The 19,061-nt window shown below is 39.5% G+C and overlaps 3 protein-coding genes and 1 pseudogene across 3 annotated transcripts in view; 1 reads left to right on the top strand and 3 right to left on the bottom strand.

The window, feature by feature from the left end:
* LOC107745493 (histone H2B-like) overlaps positions 1 to 8,528 on the bottom strand; it is a 12,429-nt gene extending 3,901 nt beyond the window's left edge. Inside the window, exons 1-2 of the mRNA XM_016559382.1 lie at positions 8,524 to 8,528; positions 3,574 to 3,576 (exon numbers count right to left, since the gene is read on the bottom strand). The gene's annotated coding sequence lies outside the window, so the exon portion shown is untranslated. The remainder of the gene's footprint in view (positions 1 to 3,573; positions 3,577 to 8,523) is intronic.
* On the bottom strand, positions 1,778 to 2,529 carry LOC107745495 (histone H2A-like). Its single transcript, XM_016559384.1, has one exon. The coding sequence runs from the start codon at positions 2,316 to 2,318 to the stop codon at positions 1,947 to 1,949; it is 372 nt and encodes a 123-aa protein (XP_016414870.1). The 5' UTR covers positions 2,319 to 2,529; the 3' UTR covers positions 1,778 to 1,946.
* LOC107745503 (histone H1-like) lies at positions 2,875 to 6,313 on the bottom strand (annotated as a pseudogene).
* Positions 7,058 to 19,061, top strand: part of LOC107745504 (B-cell receptor CD22-like) — a gene marked incomplete at its 3' end in the record, with an annotated part of 96,290 nt that continues 84,286 nt past the window's right edge. The window contains exons 1-2 of the mRNA XM_016559392.1: positions 7,058 to 7,088; positions 7,496 to 7,531. Of these exons, the coding sequence (XP_016414878.1) occupies positions 7,058 to 7,088; positions 7,496 to 7,531 (67 nt within the window). The remainder of the gene's footprint in view (positions 7,089 to 7,495; positions 7,532 to 19,061) is intronic.

The following is a 19,061-nucleotide window of genomic DNA, read 5'->3' on the forward strand; positions in this document are numbered from 1 at the left end:
TATGTGTATGTTAGACCAGTTTAAGTGTTTATGTGTATGTTAGACCAGTTTAAGTGTTTATGTAGTTAATAAAGTCTTACTTGTATCACACTTGACTATGGAACGATATTCCGGACAATTTTCAAAAGGACTTGCAAATTGTATTTTCAATTGCGTTTTCCATATGTGGACGCATAAATTGTGACATAATCCAAATGCAATTGCAAATCCTGCATTACCGTTTGCATTTTCGCTTTCGCGAACGCACAGTGACTGCCAAATTTCAAATGAAAAAGCAAGGTCCATTTGCAACTGTATTTCCCATGTCTTAGGAGTTATGAGCCTGTCATATTTAAATAGCAATATTAATTACCAGTCTGCATTTTCACTCTCGCTGCGTCGCGCATGTAACCTGCCAAAACTCAAATGGAATTGCAATTCTTTTTGCATTTGAATTTTCGATGTCTACATGGAAAGCTGCCAATCATCGTCAGGGCAGGACTATACTATGGGGCGTGTTTGTATTGGGAGGTGACGTCACTCACAGACGACCGTGCCGAATGCTCTGATCAATGGAGGTAATCGGTAAAGGCTCCGCTAAAGGCAGCAACCAATCAGTTTCGTACCTGTGTGAACGAACAGACAGTGCAACCTTCTTGGCACAATACATAATTATGTCTTTTTTACCCCAAATGTAGCGATTATCCCCTGCTAACAGCGGGAGCCACAACGGTACGCACAATAGGTCAATATTCACTATTAACCAAACGCTTTCACCTGTCTCAGACATGCGCGACGCAGCGAGAGTGAAAAAGCAGACGTGGTAATTAATATTGCTATTTAAATATGACAGGCTCGTAACTCCTAAGACATGGGAAATACAGTTGCAAATGGACTTTTCTTTTTCATTTGAAATTTGGCAGTCACTGTGCGTTTGCGAAAGCAAAAATGCAAACGGTAATGCAGGATTTGCAATTGCAAATTTATGCGTCCACATATGGAAAACGCAATTGAAAATAAAATTTGCAATTCCTTTTGAAAATTGTCCAGAATATCGTTCCATAGATCTGCGTGCGCCGCGCCTAATTGAGCACACCTAGTGCTGCAGGCTTATTGGCTCACTGACGTTGATGAGATTAACCCCTTAGGTATCGAAATTTGGTACCGAACGACGAGACGTTTTTCGATATTCGATGGTATTGAGGCAATTCTGTCGGTGCCTAAAAAGTATCGAACTCGATACCCAGCCCTAGTGGCGACAGTTTGTGGTTCCTGTCCTTTGTTTCTCTTTGTTTACATGAAACGACAAAAACAAAAACAATTCATAAATGTATGCACAAAGACCCATAATTGTTCATTTAATTCTTACTGAATGAGTAGAGTTGGACTTATGGAACTAAAATAAAAAATGAAATAAATACAGATTTTTCTTAACACAAATATTTTGTTTGTATGCAGTATGTAATTGTAAATCTTTTTAACTATGGCAATAAAGCGGAGTATCTTCAGAATACATTGTGACTACACAATTAATTACAACCTAAATAAAAGTGCACTACTACTAGACAAACATACGGCATGTTATTTTCATTAAAACTGTTTTAGCACTGTAAAGCAAACGTAAAAGTGGAAAAATATAGTGTGCTGGGACTGCACGCCCCCACATATCTACTTCACTATGTGGAAATATTTGCATAATGCGCCCAAATGTGCACGCAAAGAAAGAAGGCGTGGTTTCAGTAACCGCAGTTAGTGTTGAAGCAGCCATGTCAGGGAGACGCTTTGTGTCTCTCCACATGTATTTATTGTTATTTTATATTGTGCTCTTTTCTACTGTACTTTAAACAGTTAATCATTTTACAGATTTTCATATCAATTTCGTGATCAGATGAAGTAAATCACTCTCGCACAGCGAAAATGTGTGGCTCTTAAAAGAACCTTTGGTTTGAAGGGAAACTTCACTCAGTTTACTTGGTCTTGGCTGGTTTCTCGGTTTTCTTGGGCAGCAGCACGGCCTGAATGTTGGGCAGCACGCCGCCCTGAGCGATGGTCACGCCACCCAGAAGCTCGTTGCGCACCACCAGCTGCAGGTGACGCGGAATGATACGGGTCTTCTTGTTGTCCCGAGCGGCGTTTCCAGCCAACTCCAGAATCTCAGCAGTGAGGTACTCGAGCACAGCGGCCAAATAAACCGGATCACCGGCACCGACACGCTCGGCATAGTTGCCTTTGTGGAGAAGCCTGTGAACACGGCCGACGGGGAACTGCAGTCCAGCTCTGGAGGAGTGAGTCTTGGCTTTAGCACGAGCCTTTCCGCCGGTTTTGCCTCTTCCACTCATTGTAACATCAACTGTTACAACACAGGTCAAAAAATAAATGACAATTCAGCAAGCTGCAACGTTACTTTTAAAAGAAACCGTGCCAGTCTCCTATTGGCTGGAATCTGAATACGTTCCAAGCCAATCAGTGAACTTCCCTCCAAACTTCAAACCCAACCCCCTTCCTCAAGCACGTGTCACATAGTAGTAGTGTAATTGTAGACAATGCCTCTTAGATTATTTTGTTTTATTTAATTTATTATTTTCTTACATTATTGTTTCTCAAATTAGTTTTTTTAGATTTAATTTATTTATATGAACATTTTTATGACTTTTTTTAATGCAGATCCCTTTAGATTACAGTTATACTGTGCTATATGAACTTGCCTTGCATATTCATTATTTTATTGTTTGATTTATTAATAATAATAATAATATACAATAATGTACTCATGGCAACATGATACTTTCATTGGACAGATGACTGATGATATAATGTCTTTATCACAAATTAGTTGGTGGTTTTTAAAAGATAGTTTTAAAATAAAAAAAATAAAACAGAAGGGAAAAAATGACTTTATTTCTTCTTGGCTGCTGTCTTTTTAGGTTTGGCTGCTTTGGGTTTTGTCGTCTTGGGTTTGGCTGCCTTGGTCTTTTTAGGGCTCTTGGCTGCTTTCTTTGGAGTCGCTGGTTTCTTTGCTTTTTTGTGGCTCTTCGTTGCCTTTGGGTTTCTTGGCCTTCTTTGGGGATTTCTTAGCGGCGGGCTTCTTCACTGCTATGGTTTTGGGCTTCTTAGCAGCGGCAGGTTTCTTGGCTGCGGGCTTCTTGGCTTTAGGAGCGGCTTTCTTGGCTGGTTTTGTCTTGGTCTCGGCTTGTTTCTTGTTGAGCTTGAACGAGCCGGAGGCACAACACAAGTGCTTGTGTTTTCTTCTCTTATATTTGGAATAAAACTGAAGTGGTAAAATGTTTGGACAATGGCTTAAATAAAAGAAACATCACTGAGGGATTTGTGGAGTTTTTCATTCATAAGTTTTTTTTGGGCAGCTTGAAGCACATGACACATCTGTCGGTGTAACTGCTCTTCATCTCCAATCACTGCTGCATGTCTTATGTTTCCCTGCTTTATAATGGCAAGAAGTTCAAACATCATGAATTGATTTTTGCTCAGAGATGGTGAGTTTGTGGACACATCTACTTGTTTGACTGTCTTTGCTATTTTCTGCAGATTTCTATGTATTCCGAAGCTATTGCTGTCTCATCGTATATGCGGCCTTACATGCTCGAGGCGTGTATTCACAGTTCTGCTGTTTTTCTTTTTTCTTCTTTTTTTTTAACACTTCAACTCAAAGGCCTTAACTTACAGTAAGGTTTTGTTACTTAAATGCTGCTTATAGCAGAGATAAGCCTAATTCATGGTACACACAGGTTTAGTTGTATTAAGACATGAATGGTTATGGAAGTTATTAGGTTATTAAATACATTTTAATAATTTATAATTTGATTCATAAATATTTGACATAATTAACAGACCAATAAAGCACCATAATGCCATCTATGTTTCAAACCAAATTTTGCTATAAGTTTGACTGCATCATATAATAATTGCTGTTAATAGTGTTCATCGTCTGTTTGTGTCACGGTGCGTGCGGGGAGATGAAGAGAGGACTCAATTGCAGGAGAAATGGTTATTTATTTTGATAATAAAAATGAAACAAAAACAAACAAACCACCCCGAAGGGGAAAAACAGACAGGCAGGCCTAAAGCTGCACACATGCAGACATGTGACGTAACCGGTGTTGCGGCTTAACCGTCAGTGTTAGGCAAGCCTAATACATATATGTAGTATATATTATATATGTAATATATTTGGGATGTAACAGTATTATCAATATCGTGGTATCACGATAGCAAAACTGTCTCTACATCATCGTGGTCACATGACGATATAAAACGATAGGTCTTCCGGGCAAAAAGTGTAGTTTCTTAAATATATTTAAACTTCTTATTCTAACATAAAAGGTCTTTAAAGTTGTGTTTGGGCCATTATGCTTTGGCACAGTATCTGTCAAACTAAATAAAATCAAAAGCACACTATGGCTTAATTCCTTCATCAAGTCTGTTTTCGCTGTGCATTTTAAAGCGAAGCGCACACTTCATTTAATCAATCAGCTCGTGATCCTGTGTTTTCCATGCCTCAGATCGGCTCAGCTCGCAGTGAATGAAGTGCACTCGTTATTGCATGTGCTGTGAGTTTAGCGTGCGTTTGGGAACGCAACAGCCACCAGTTATGCTCTTTCGCGGCAGACGATTACAGCATTTCACTAGATTTGTATTGAGACGCGTTTTTGTTAGCCTGTTTTCACTGAAGCTGGGGTTTTCCTTCAAAATAAAAGCTCTACTACCGTTTCCATCAAAATAAAAGCTTAAAAGTGCAGTAAGAATTGCTGACAGCTAGCAGTTTAAATGGTTAATGTTACTGCAGTCCAAATTCAAAATATCTCTTTCAAGTGTAGAAATTAGGAAAGAAGTATTGTAATTTCCCTACTGTAATGTAAAGCAAAAATAATATACCTATAAAATATTCATTTTCATTTATTTTATAGTGCAATTGTTTTACAATATATGGCTATTACTGTCATTGTTGTTATTATTATATTCTATTCTAATTTGTTTGGCTTCCTAAAACACCAGTGTGAATGTAATGGTATGGTGAAAAGCGCTATACAAATAAACTTGAATTGAATTTAATTGAATCTATGTATATTTTGTTATTGCCTGCTGACTGGTAAACCAGATTGTAAATGCAATATTCCTATTATAGGCTAATATAGCAGTATAGACTGTTTGCATTAACCCTAAAAAGGGCAAAACCATAAAGAGACATCAGAAAATTAATTTATTGCTATTTTCCATCTGATTGGGACTCAAATAATACAATTTCATGATTTTTTTTTTTTCAAAACATGACTCGTATTTTTGATTTTAATGTTTGTATCCCGCAGGACATGTATAACCCTTTAAATTCACTGAAAACAACACTTGTTTATCAATGATTGTTACAACATGGTTGTAATTCCTGAATGCTTTGGAATACAGACCTAAGGTTGGCCTCTTTTTAAAGAAAACACATAGAAGATTATTGCTGAAGTGTAAGCATTTAAAAAAAGAAAAAAGTATAAATAAGTTATAAAAGTTTAAGTTTACAGTAAAGATAATGTAGTATACTATTTTTTATTTTATGTACAATAAATATTTTATAAAATATGCTGCACTCTAAAGTTGCAATAAAATCAAAGTCATATGTGTAACAAAGTTATGTTCCAAATTTTAAGTTGATATCACAAAAATTGTGGCTCCTGTGAGATTTTGTTTGGGCACTATACCAAAAATAACCACTGGGTGACACCCAAACACTACTGAATTTTTTTTTTGTGCAGTTTTCTGTCACAAATCAATAATATTCTGTCACAATATCACTTCTATTACAAAACAGTTATGAAATATGGAACCTTGGCTGTCAGACCTTTCCAACGATATGTGTTTTATCAAGATTACAATAAGATGTGATTTTCTAAAACACAAGCCACTTTATATATTTCTGTATATTTTAAAACTCAACACTGATATGGTTTAGTTTTTGTTTTGTAAGCTTTATAGGTATTTTTGTTCAGTGTTCACAGTTGTCAAAGCGAGTTCTGCAGACGCTTCTTTGGTAGGCAGAAGTCACAGCATTTTGAAGTGAAGTGACATGTGGCCAAGTATGGTGACCCATACTCGGAATTTGTGCTCTGCATTTAACCCATCCAAGTGCACACACACACACTGTGAAGACACACCCGGAGCAGTTGGCAGCCATATTGCTGCAATGCCCGGCGAGCAGTTGGGGGTTCGGTGTCTTGCTCAAGGGTCTCACCTCAGTCGTGGTATTGAGGGTGGAAGAGAGCGCTGGCTATTCACTCCCCCCACCGACAATTCCTGCCGGACCTGAGACTCGAACCCACAACCTTCGGGTTACAAGTGCGACTCTCTAACCATTAGGCCACGACTGTGGGTTGTTTCCAAAAGTAGTCATAGTGGGCCTCACTTTTTGGAGGCCATGGGCGAATGAATGAAAATTCAGAGTTACAGCAATACACATTTTCACATATTGCACCATACAGCTTCTTCCAGCTCATCACTGAAGACCCATTGTTGTTTGTGAATTTCTAAATTCAGAAGCTGCTTATAGTGAGAAAATGACAGAGAACATCTTTAGTTTAAGAGGCCTGAATAATGAGTTGAGTTGAGCTGATGGTTGTGGTTTGACTTCTGCTTGATTGTTTTTTTTTTCACCTGTGTTTGTGTGTATATATGTGTCCACTTTAAGTGTTCTATATACAACTGCAATTGTTGATGAGAGAATAACTCAAAAAGAGCCTGCATTAGATGTCACATTGTGATTCCACTTTATTATGATCTGTCCGTAATGTGTGTGGCTGTTGCATTGTGAACGAAGAAAATAACGCAGTTCGAGAACAATTACTGGAAGAACCTTGAAACAGTCTTTTTAGGAGAAAAATATCTAACAACTTGCATGCACTAAAAGAGTAAATATCTTAGAATGAATATCTTTTTCTTTCTATTTCTTCATGCATTTCTGTGTAGAGTTTTGTCTCCTCCTTCCTTGTCTCTTCTTGAAGTGTGAAATGACTGTTTAAACACAGGAAATGTCTGTTTTAGTGCACACAGCACTGTTAAAACAGTCTATTAATGTGTCGGTATGGGGTCCAGTGCACTGCTTCTCATACTCTGTGAGTATTTCATTATATTCTACACTATCTTCTGTTGTTTTTGTTCTGCTTTTAATACAATCTATTTAACTGAAGATAACAGATTTATTGTGCTGTGTGTAGGAGGGTATAGCAATCCACAGCCTCAGTGTTTATTGTATTCTTCATTGTTCAAGTTCAGTGATGATATGTTACTTGTGGATCAGATACAGAGTTTCAGAGAACATGCACTTATCTGTGCTGCATGTGTATGCAAGTGCCTTAATACAAAACGTCTGGGCAGCAGTGAATCCATCAGTGAATTGACTCTCACAGGACGTCATTGTGTGGCATTGATGTAGAATGAACTCTAGACATGATTCAGTGTGTAATTTGCATTGTGTTGAATCAATGGAAATGCTCCATATCTGTGTTTCTTCTGCTTTTAGTGCTGATGTCCTTCATCCACGCTGGACTCACTCAAGGTGAAACCTCTCAAGGTACTCTGTGCAATACAGGAGCAAATGTGATTTATACTATTAAACAAATGTGAATTCCCTTTCAAGGGAACTTCAAACTGCGTCCTCTAGGGGTCGCTATGGGGACGCCTCGTCGTGACCCGTGTCCAAACTTTTCCTAAAGGGGGCCGGATTCGATGATGTGGAAACACTGGGGGGCCGGATGCTTTCACCTATATATACAGTATATATATATATATATGATGTATGTATGTGTGATGTTGAGTTGACAGTAGCAGTAGCTTGTGTTTTGTTGAGGACAAAAATCTGCAAATATCTTGTTTTTAGTTTTTCCTATTTTCCGCGTTAGTGTTGTTGAGAATGTAAGTGCTGTTTCATCTGCCTTTGACATATGTGGTTTGTATGGAAACCTTATGCTTGGCGGACCATATATAATATAGACTACTAAGACAGCTGCGGGCCGCTTAACATTCATCCACGGGCTGCATTTGGCCCGCGGGCCGTAGTTTGGACACCCCTGGTTTAGAGGATGTGTGCATCCGTGTTGTCGTTGTTTAACATCTGATGACACACACACACGATCTATGCGTTTTTTGTTTGGGCAAAGAGCACGCACGCGATGTCTCCGAGGGGGCAATCGGCGTGCACTGCGAGCGTTTTTTCAAGGAAAAAGCTCCGCTCTCGTTTGTCTCTCTTTTCGAGGAAAGAGGGGCAGCCATCTCCATGGTTCCCTGAGTAGGGAACGAGACACTGCGTCCTCTAGGTTTCTTGCCATGCTGCGGACGCAAGCTTCAGACGAAGAAGTGAATGATGTGTGCTCCCGGCGCCTATTTATACTGTAGTCGCACCGGTAGTGACGTCATGGCTGTCGCCGGCCAACGTGTTGTTGGTGTTTTTTCAATGTATGCTTCAGGTGGCGACATGGGTATACCGTTCCCCATAGCGACCCCTAGAGGACGCAGTTCGAAGTTCCCTTGAAAGGGAACGTCTCAGGTTACTTATGTAACCATGGTTCCCTGAGTAGGGAACGAGACACTGCGTCCTCTAGGCTTCCTGCCATGCTTCGAACGCAAGCTTCAGACGAAGAAGTGAATGACATGTTCTCCCGGCGCCTATTTATACTAATAGTGGCACCGGTAGTGACGTCATGGGCTGTCACCGGCCAATGTGTTGTTGGTGTTTTTTCAATGTATGCTTCTCACACGGGTCACGACGAGGCATCCCCATAGCGACCCCTAGAGGACGCAGTGTCTCGTTCCCTACTCAGGGAACCATGGTTACATAAGTAACCTGAGACGTTTTGTTGTGGCTTTTGTCTATAATGGATAGCATCAGGATCCAACATGTGTCTTTACTGATGCTTTATGTTAATATTTTGATGTGATTCATCTTTACACAGAATCATCTGTGTAGGTCTTCATGCTGCTAAAATACTGCTGCTTCTGTAGTGAGTTTTGTTTGTTTGTTCCTGAGCATTTCTGCAGAGCCAGAGCCAGACAAGTCACATGATAAAGACCAGACAAACTCAGGGAGTTCATACGTAATTCACCAAGTCATGAGACTCATGCATTTTATTTTATTTTAATTGATTTAGTTTAGTTTTATTTTATTTTACTTTTAAAGTTACATTTAGGAAAACATGCATATGATGATTTAACGCAACAATTTTCATTGCAATTAATGACTGTGTGCCATTAAGATCTTCTGCATCAATTACGCTTAGTGTTATTCATTGATACGATTTTGGTTGGAAAGCTTGTTAGAGATAAAAGACTGAAAATAGAGATAAATAGAGAATAAGTTCTCAATTTCTCTGCAGTTCTTTTAAAACCTGCCAAATGAAAACTGTACCATCTACCGGTCAGAACAGGAACTGTTCAGCAACCATACATGTCAAAGTCAAAAGTCAAAAGTCAAAGTCAAAGTCAAAGTCAAAGTCTGCTTTATTGTCAATTCTGCCACAAGTACAGCACATCACATGTGATCTAAACCGGAGATGTGAGTGACCCAATGATCATGATAAAAAAAAAAATGGTGTATGGTTTTGCTGGTACAATGATAATACTGAAAGTTTACTTACAGTTTTTTACAATTGCTTAAGCACAATTTTAAAAACAAGGCTCATTTTGTCAAAACACAACACACAATTCACAGATCCACACACACAAGTAGCAGAACACCTCAGATCTTTTGCAAAATGAAACACTTCATTCAAAACTTTCCATTGATTTAACAAAACCCAGCTTTGACACCGTATGGAACACACATGGTTCATACATTCTGATTCTGTTTGATTCATTTACACACTGCTGTGCTCAATCTTAAAGGGGTCATATGATGCGATTTCAATTTTTCCTTTCTCTTTGGAGTGTTAGTACAAGAAGATCTGTAAAGTCGCAAAGACTAAAGTCTCAAATCCAAGGAGATATTCTTTATAAAAGTTAAGAGTCAACCACGCCTACCTAAAACGGCTCGTTCTAACACGCCCCCACATGTCTACGTCACGATGTGGGAAGATTTGCATAACGCCGGCCAAATGTTCACGCAAAGAAAGAAGGCGTTACTTTTATTCTCGCTGTAGTATTGTTGCTGCCGTCATGTCATGAAGACGCTGTGTGTTTCATTGTGAAAGCAAAACTATTTTGTTTGGCCTTCCAAAAGAGGATGATTTCCGCTTCGTCATGCTTAGAGCTGATCCATGCTGGTCGCTGAGGAAATACATCAACTTTGCGCTGTGGATCACCGGATCGGCTTTCCCCGTGGACGAAGCGGAGTCCAGCCCGGGGTCGTCACATGTGGTTGCCGCTCCTCAAATCTGCCGGCCACACCGCTCTCAAGCCTGCCGACGCCGCTCACTCAAGCCCGCCGTGTGTGACGCTGTTTCGTTTGTGAAAGTGAAACCACTTTGTTTGGCCTTGCAAAAGAGGACACGACTAGAAATCAATGGTTAAGTTGTATTTACAACACTGTTCCAGAACAGTTCAACCCAAATATTAGGATGTGACAACGCAACGCATAAAAAAAAACAGTATAAGTCATTATAATCCGTAATTATGTCCTCACTGGATGCAACAAATGCCTCGTTTATAATGGGTTGTATTGGTTTTGTCTCGTCACTCCGGCACAAGGCATCACAGTATGGTGAGGGGCGTAACATTTCTGTCACACACTTGAGGTATTCGGCCAATCACAACGCACTGGATAGCTGGCCAATCAGAGCACACCTAGCATTTTAGAACGATGAGTTTTGTAAAAATTGACGCGTTTCAGAAAGGCGGGGCATAGAGGAGAAACAATAATGTACTGTATGTGGAAAATAATGTGTTTTTTGAACCTTAAACCGCATTAACACATTTCATTACACTAAATACACTAAATAAATGTTCTTTTTAGCAACATCACATGACCCCTTTAAACAATTGTAACTTTTATAATGATACAGTCCGGGTTTTAATTTTTTTTCATAGATGTTGTTTTTATAGTAAAGCACACACACACACACACACACACACACACACACGCACGCACACACACACACTAAAACCATTCAATACATCCATGCTTTTCCAAAGGTTGCATTTTGCACTGAATATCAGAACATATTCTAAATACAATATAGTACACAAACAAAAAATTTAGACAAAAACAAAAGCATGAGTTTAAAGTAAAAATAAAATAAAATAAAAATAAAAATTAAAAAATAGAAAAAACAACCTAAGCATCATCTCTTCACCTAGCTGGATCTGGCCATAGCACTTCATCCACAATTAGGTCACAGGCCTCCTCCATGGCTTGCATGAGAGGTATCGTGACATAGGGCTGGAGATCGTAAACCTTCCACCACCATGCCGAAAAAAAAAACTCTTCAATGGAGTTGAGGAAGGGAGATTATGGTGGGAGGTATTGGAATGAAAATTGTGGATGATCATGAAACCAGTTTTGGACCAGAGCAGATCGGTGGAAAGATACATGGTCCCAGATGACAATGTATCTCATCTGTGTAAAAAGGTTCCGTGTGCAGTACAATACTGAAGTGTACATTACTTACCTCCACATATTCATGCCGTAGGCCTTTTACTCTTTCAGAATTTCTTTCAAATGGCACTCGGTAGAGTTGTTTCACCTGAAGGTTTTTTAGGATTCGCCCCAGTGTTGATAGAGAGACCTGATGGACATTATTGAAAACTGTGTGGTCATTCAGGATGTTTGTCTGAATTTCTCTGAGACGTATCGGATTATTGGCCAAAACCATGGTTATGATAGCTCTCTATTGTTCCTCTGTGAATATGGGGCCCCTTCCTCCTCTACGTTCTTGACCCTCAATCCTATGTAGATCAATCAAAATACATGTTACAGTAAATGTCACAAGACAGCACACAAGACATAGTCTCCAACATGGAACACAGTGAATGGTACCAAATAGTACTGATGGAGGTCATATAGTAGGCTATATTGTACTGTAGACAGCAGAGAAAAGTAGTTTTTTACCTGTGCTCTTGTCGAAATGTCCGAATTACTGTAGCAACAGTATATCTGCTGAGGTTGGGCTGAACTCTCTGTCCAGCCTCTCTCAATGTCAACCCATGGTTTACAACATGGTCAACCAAGGTTGCTCGAATAGCATCTGATAAATTTGGTCCCCGTCTTCTTTGTCCCCGTCCTCCAGGTCTACCTCTTCCTCTCTCTACCCCCCTTCCTCTATGGGCTGTCCCTCTCATCCTAACTCTTCCTCTTCCTCTTACTGCGACATTGCCTTCCATTTTTGCTGAAGACAGGTAAACTCACCTGTTGCCTTTTTATAGTGCTTACAGCTGATCGTTGAGTTTACAGTTAAGCACCTAAGTGTCTGCACACCTGACGGCCATGTTTAATCAATTGGTTTATAGGGGTGGTATTTTGGAAAGCAGTGTCTTGAAATGGCAAAGAAGTGACATCGCACACACACACACTAAAACCATTCAATACATCCATGCTTTTCCAAAGGTTGCATTTTGCACTGAATATCAGAACATATTCTAAATACAATATAGTACACAAACAAAAAATTTAGACAAAAACAAAAGCATGAGTTTAAAGTAAAAATAAAATAAAATAAAAATAAAAATTAAAAAATAGAAAAAACAACCTAAGCATCATCTCTTCACCTAGCTGGATCTGGCCATAGCACTTCATCCACAATTAGGTCACAGGCCTCCTCCATGGCTTGCATGAGAGGTATCGTGACATAGGGCTGGAGATCGTAAACCTTCCACCACCATGCCGAAAAAAAAAACTCTTCAATGGAGTTGAGGAAGGGAGATTATGGTGGGAGGTATTGGAATGAAAATTGTGGATGATCATGAAACCAGTTTTGGACCAGAGCAGATCGGTGGAAAGATACATGGTCCCAGATGAAAAAAAAGAGAGAACATGTAAAAAGGTTCCGTGTGCAGTACAATACTGAAGTGTACATTACTTACCTCCACATATTCATGCCGTAGGCCTTTTACTCTTTCAGAATTTCTTTCAAATGGCACTCGGTAGAGTTGTTTCACCTGAAGGTTTTTTAGGATTCGCCCCAGTGTTGATAGAGAGACCTGATGGACATTATGGAAAACTGTGTGGTCATTCAGGATGTTTGTCTGAATTTCTCTGAGATGTATCGCATTATTGGCCAAAACCATGTTTATGATAGCTCTTATTTGTTCCTCTGTGAATATGAGGCCCCATCCTACTCTACGTTCTCAACCCTCAATCCTATGTAGATCATTCAAAATACATGTTACAGTAAATGTCACAAGACAGCACACAAGACATTGTCTCAAACATGGAACACAGTGAATGGTACCAAATAGTACTGATGGAGGTCATATAGTAGGCTATATTGTACTGTAGACAGCAGAGAAAAGTAGTTTTTTACCTGTGCTCTTGTCGAAATGTCCGAATTACTGTAGCAACAGTATATCTGCTAAGGTTGGGCTGAACTCTCTGTCCAGCCTCTCTCAATGTCAACCCATGGTTTACAACATGGTCAACCAAGGTTGCTCGAATAGCATCTGATAAATTTGGTCCCCGTCTTCTTTGTCCATGTCCTCCTCCAGGTCTATCTCTTCCTCCACAGTCTCCCCCTCGCATATTCACTCTTCTGCCCCTCTCATCCTAACTCTTCCTCTTCCTTTTCCTTTTACTGCAGCATTGCCTTCCATTTTTGTTGAAGACAGGTAAACTCATCTGTTGCCTTTTTATAGTGCTTACACCTGATCGTTGAGTTTACAGTTAAGCACCTAAGTGTCTGCACACCTGACGGCCATGTTTAATCAATTGGTTTATAGGGGTAGAATTTTGGAAAGCAGTGTCTTGAAATGGCAAAGAAGTGACATTATATTAGATTTCTGTGTCTAATGTAGAAAAGTGTGTTTAGTGTTTTGCAAAACAATGTGTGTAGTGTTTTGCAAAAAGTGTGAGGCTGAGAATGTGCTTATAGTTGTGCAGATCTGGGTTGAGGTTTGCTCCTGGAGTGTAAGGTTTTAGTAACTGTGTGTTATTTTCAATTTTAGTGAGTAAGCAATCGTAAAAAACGTCTCCAGGTTACGTATGTAAGCATGGTTCCCCGAAGGGAACAAGACGCTGCATCCGAAGACACTACGGGAACGCCCCTATCAGTAATGTAATCAGTCCAATGGAAGGGCGAGACGTCACAGGCGGGTGACGTAGCGACCAGGAAGCTATAAAGGCACGTGAGGTGGAACCGGCTTCAGCTTCAAGGAATGAAGCAAGCGCTCGCAGGGATGCCGGAAGTATGGCTCTGAGACGCAGCGTCTCGTTCCCTTCGGGGAACCATGGTTACATACGTAACCTGGAGACGTTCCCCTTCAGGAACTCGAGCTGCATCCGAAGACACTACGGGAACGAGAATGCCCACGCCGCCAGACTTGCAAATCCCTGTCTAGTGTGGAAGAGCACAGCTAAGACAAGAGAACTGAAGAGCCAGGGGTGGCTCGCATATCAAGACCATAGAATCTGACGAAAGTGAGGGGCATGGACCATCCTGCTGCGTTGCAGATGTCCTGCATAGATACACCTGCTAAGAAGGCCTTGGAGGCCGCCATACTTCGGGTCGAGTGAGCCTTGACTCCCAGTGGTGAGGGGAGATCAGAGGACTCATAGGCAGTAGTAATGGCATCAACTATCCACCGACTGAGGGTCTGCTTCGTAGCAGGCAGACCTCGCTTAGGGGGACCATAGCATAAAAGCAGATGGTCCGCCCTCCTCCACAGGGCAGCTCTGTGCTCGCACTGGACACATGCAATTAAGCTTCTGCTGGTCTGGCTCCCTGAAGGGAGGAGGACAGAAGGCCTGCAGCACGATAGGCTGTGGTATAACCGAGGGAACCTTCGAGACATACCCCGCTCGAGGGTAGAGAAACACTTTGGCCATGCCGGGCGCAAATTCTAAATAGGAAGGGGCCACTGAGAGGGCCTGAAGATCGCCAACTCTCTTTAGAGAAGTAATAGCTAGAAGAAAAGTAGTCTTAATTGTCAGGAAGCGATCAGAGATTTCTTCAATAGGCTCGAATGGAGACTTACAAAGAGCTTCTAGCACCACAGCCAGGTCCCACGTAGTGTCTTCGGCCGCAGCTCGAGTTCCTGAAGGGGAACTGTAAGTTATATTGGACAATGTATTTGTGTGGTATGTGAATATTTTTGTTACTTCCTTGCAGCGGCGGATTAAAGTCTACACAGGCCCCTAGGCTCTGGCTTTTCTAGAGGCCACCATCCCCAACCCAATACAAACACGTGCACATGACATGTATGTTTTATTGCTAATAATCAGAAAAACAGAGAACAATATGTGACTTAAAATCAACAATAATAGTTTCATATACATATAAATGCATATGCAAACACATTAGGCAAACCAAGCAAAGATAACACAACTTACCTTTTAGAAGTTTATTTCTTTTTTTTTTTTTCTTGTTTTCCTAGCGGAAAAGTCATTGATCATGCTCATGAAATCTATCTGGCGAAGAATAGTGCTTTCAATTCGGGTGAGGTGATTTAATCTCTGCTGGCCCATTTTTTATCTCAACCTGTTTTTGACAAGCGCCAGCTTAAGAGAATGAGCGTTCTCCACTGGCATTGGTTGCATTGGTCTCAGGGCAATATCCACATTAGGGAAAACTGTGTATAAATAATCTTTCCTCAGTAGTGTAAGTAGTGCTCTTACAGACATGTTCTTCTTTCCATGTAAACTAGTATACTTCATTTACAAAATCTTTCTCCAGATCAAGCACATATTTCTCTTGCAGCTTAGGTGCGGATGCACACAGATCATGCTGGGAGATGGACTGAATTTTATTCAAAAATCAAAATGTCTCTTGAAGAGTCCAGAATGACTCATACTAGGGGTGCGCCGATCCGATATTCAGGATCGGTATCGCTCCGATACTGGCATTTTCTGCCGGATCGGGTATCGGTCAGATGAGACCAATTTAAATCCGATATAGTGCGTATACTATTCTGTGTTATTGTTAAGCCCCACGAAAGGCACAAAAACATTATAAAGCACCATAAAGTTTCCATGCACTATATTTCTGAGAGCGTTCCATAGTTTAATGTGAGGTACAGATGAATATTTAAGTCGTTCACGTAAATCCTTCTCTCCGCTGCGGCTGTCAGTCATCCTCCATTCAGTGTTCAAGCTGCGCGTCGCGTTCAGTTACGACAGTCAAAATGACGAAACTCTTTCCAGGATGATACAATGTTCCTATTATTATACTTGATCTGTAGATAAACATCAGCAGTTTTGCAAAAAAAAAAAGGACTTTATCTTGCTGGATTTTATAGCTAATTCTAAATCATGTTACTTTCTACCGGGTGTCTGTTAGAGATCACAACACTGGAGTACAGAGCACTATGAATTGTTATTCACGCGCACAGTAACTGAAATTTAAAACTGTTAAAAGAAAAGGCTCAATAAACTAACGCACAGATTTAATCAGTGTTGGGGGTAACGCATTACAAGTAACACGAGTTACGTAATCAGATTACTTTTTTTAATTAACTAGTAAAGTGACACATTACTTTTTAATTTAAAAACAAACAAGCAAGCCCTGTCCAGATTTAAAATGTAATGCAAAAGTAACATAATGCATTACTTTCCATAAAAATTAACTAAGTAACGTAATTAGTAAAGTAATTACTCCATAAAAGTACTTTTTTATGGAGTAACGCAATATTGTAATGCATTACTTTTAAAAGTAACTTTCCCCAACACTGGATTTAATACACTACGCATCATTGCTTTGAACTTTTCTATGAGGAGTGCTGCGCGCTGTGACTCCGTGTTGCTTCAAGCTCATCATTCTGCACAAGGGATGCGCATAAGCGCTTCGTGCCGCCCTGTATTGGAGCCTTTCATGTTATAATACTTTTGCGTAATGAAAGATTGTTAATAGCCTTTCTTGTTCTGTCTTATCTATCATATGTTGCTGCCTCATTACTGTGCTAGAAATGTAAAAGAAATGTATTTAATTTATTGCATATATTTATATTTAATTATATTTACTTGTTTTTCATGAATGTATATTACAATACAAAGAGCAATGTGTAACATTTTACCAGATTATACCTATTTTATTTTTATTTTTTCCCCCACTAAATAATGTTTTTTTCTCTCTAAATGTTTAGATTTTATAAAATTATTGTGAATTCATCATTTTTGTAGAGTAACTTTTGCTGCTGAATTATCCACTAACCTAGTTTAGAGTAGTATTTTTCTCATAGATTATGATTATATATTTTTTAATTTGTTATTTTTCTTTATAATGAAGTTGTCTATATTTAGTAGATTGTGTGTAATACACAAAAGAGTGATGATCAGGTCAACACACACTGTGGTATAAAAATAATAATAATAAAAAAAAACTGTGCTGGTATCGGATCGGTATCAGTATTGTCTGATACTCAGAACTTTTGGTATCGGATCGGGATCGGTTCTGAAAAAATGGTATCGTGCCACCTCTAACTCATACCACCAATCATTTTCGGCAAAAAGCCGGTCAATTATGGAGATGGATACAGATGTTCTAAATTTGTTCTGAGCTGTTCTCAGGTTCTGTAGGTTCATCAGTATGTTTTTTTTTCATTGTCTCCATGTGTGCATTGTGTACTGTTGTAACACTGTTGGAGACATTTAGCCTTATTCTCAAAGGTGTCAAATAAATCACGTCGGCTTGCCACATAGCACCTCTATGAACCAACCAAATCAACAGCCTGAAGAGCAGTGCTTGTTCCCTGAAATAGTTGGAGTATGTTATTTCCACACAGTACACACACACACAAAACACATTCTCTAGTTTTTTTATTTTTCTGTTTTCCCGCTCAGCTCCCTGCTTCACAAGTGACCTGCGGAAAATGAAGGTAGCTGGATGTGCCCTTGAGTGGCGGTATAAAGCTTCTGGACTTACTGTTCACAAACTGGCCTATCGGGACCACCAAAAAGCTTATTTGAAGTCCATCAAAGAAGCACGGTCACAGTACTATTCAAATATTATTCAAAATAGTTCTGGCAATTCCAAACAGTTGTTCTCCACCATAAATCATCTCCTTAAACCTCAAATTGCTCCACTCACAGGAGCTACAGAAGAACAATGCAACGATTTTATGACCTTTTTTAGAACAAAAATTGCCAAAATTCGATCCTCCTCGTCTGTCCCAACTGCTGACCCGCAGTCTGGCATTTCGAGGCTACTCTGCTGCTTCCCAGAAGTCACTCAATGTGACTTTGATAAATAAAACAATTCCTTGGCTCACTCTACTGAAATACGGGGGGAAAAATGTCAATAATTAAACAACACTGCGTCGTCAGTGTTGGTATTGTATCAGACACTTGCACTTAACATTAGGCTATATGAAAAACAAGCTCAAATGGAATTAACAAGGTTTTTGGCCGGCGAATGAGCAGATCTTTGTTTTGTCTGTCAATAGAACGGCCGCATCTATGCATCGCATTATACTCTTTCATCAACTTTTACAGGTTATATAACGTTTATTATTGCTATGTGGGCGCTTAGTTTTTCTTGTTGTTTAATACACTTGGCCAACATATCATGCAATAAACAATTAAGCGCTTATGCACAGGATATTTAAAACGTATACAAGTATATTGGCTATACGGCAAATAACCTACTTCTCTGCTCTTCAAACACACAAAAACATTAGCCTTTACAGACATAGTGTTTGAGTAAACTCAGTTTTGAAGTCACAGTTTCGTACATTTTTGGTACAGCAGGGGGAGAAAACATAAAATTGCTTTTTTTTTATTTTTAAAAACAGTGGTTTACTGAACAATTTATGGCTCTGCATTTAAATAAACTCAATTATAATTACAATTTTCTTAAGGATAAAAAAAATCTATCTTAGCTAATGCTATACAATAGGGAGCCCTATTAGAGCACATTACTAAAGTATTAAAGGCTGCATTTAACAACAGAGCCCAATCTATTAAATTAAATGTCTATTTATTTTTAGATACAATAACCAACACTAAAAAAAAA

The sequence above is a fragment of the Sinocyclocheilus rhinocerous genome, unplaced genomic scaffold, assembly GCF_001515625.1.
Source record: "Sinocyclocheilus rhinocerous isolate Xijiao unplaced genomic scaffold, SAMN03320098_v1.1 scaffold3851, whole genome shotgun sequence".
Classification (NCBI taxonomy): Eukaryota; Metazoa; Chordata; class Actinopteri; order Cypriniformes; family Cyprinidae; genus Sinocyclocheilus; species Sinocyclocheilus rhinocerous.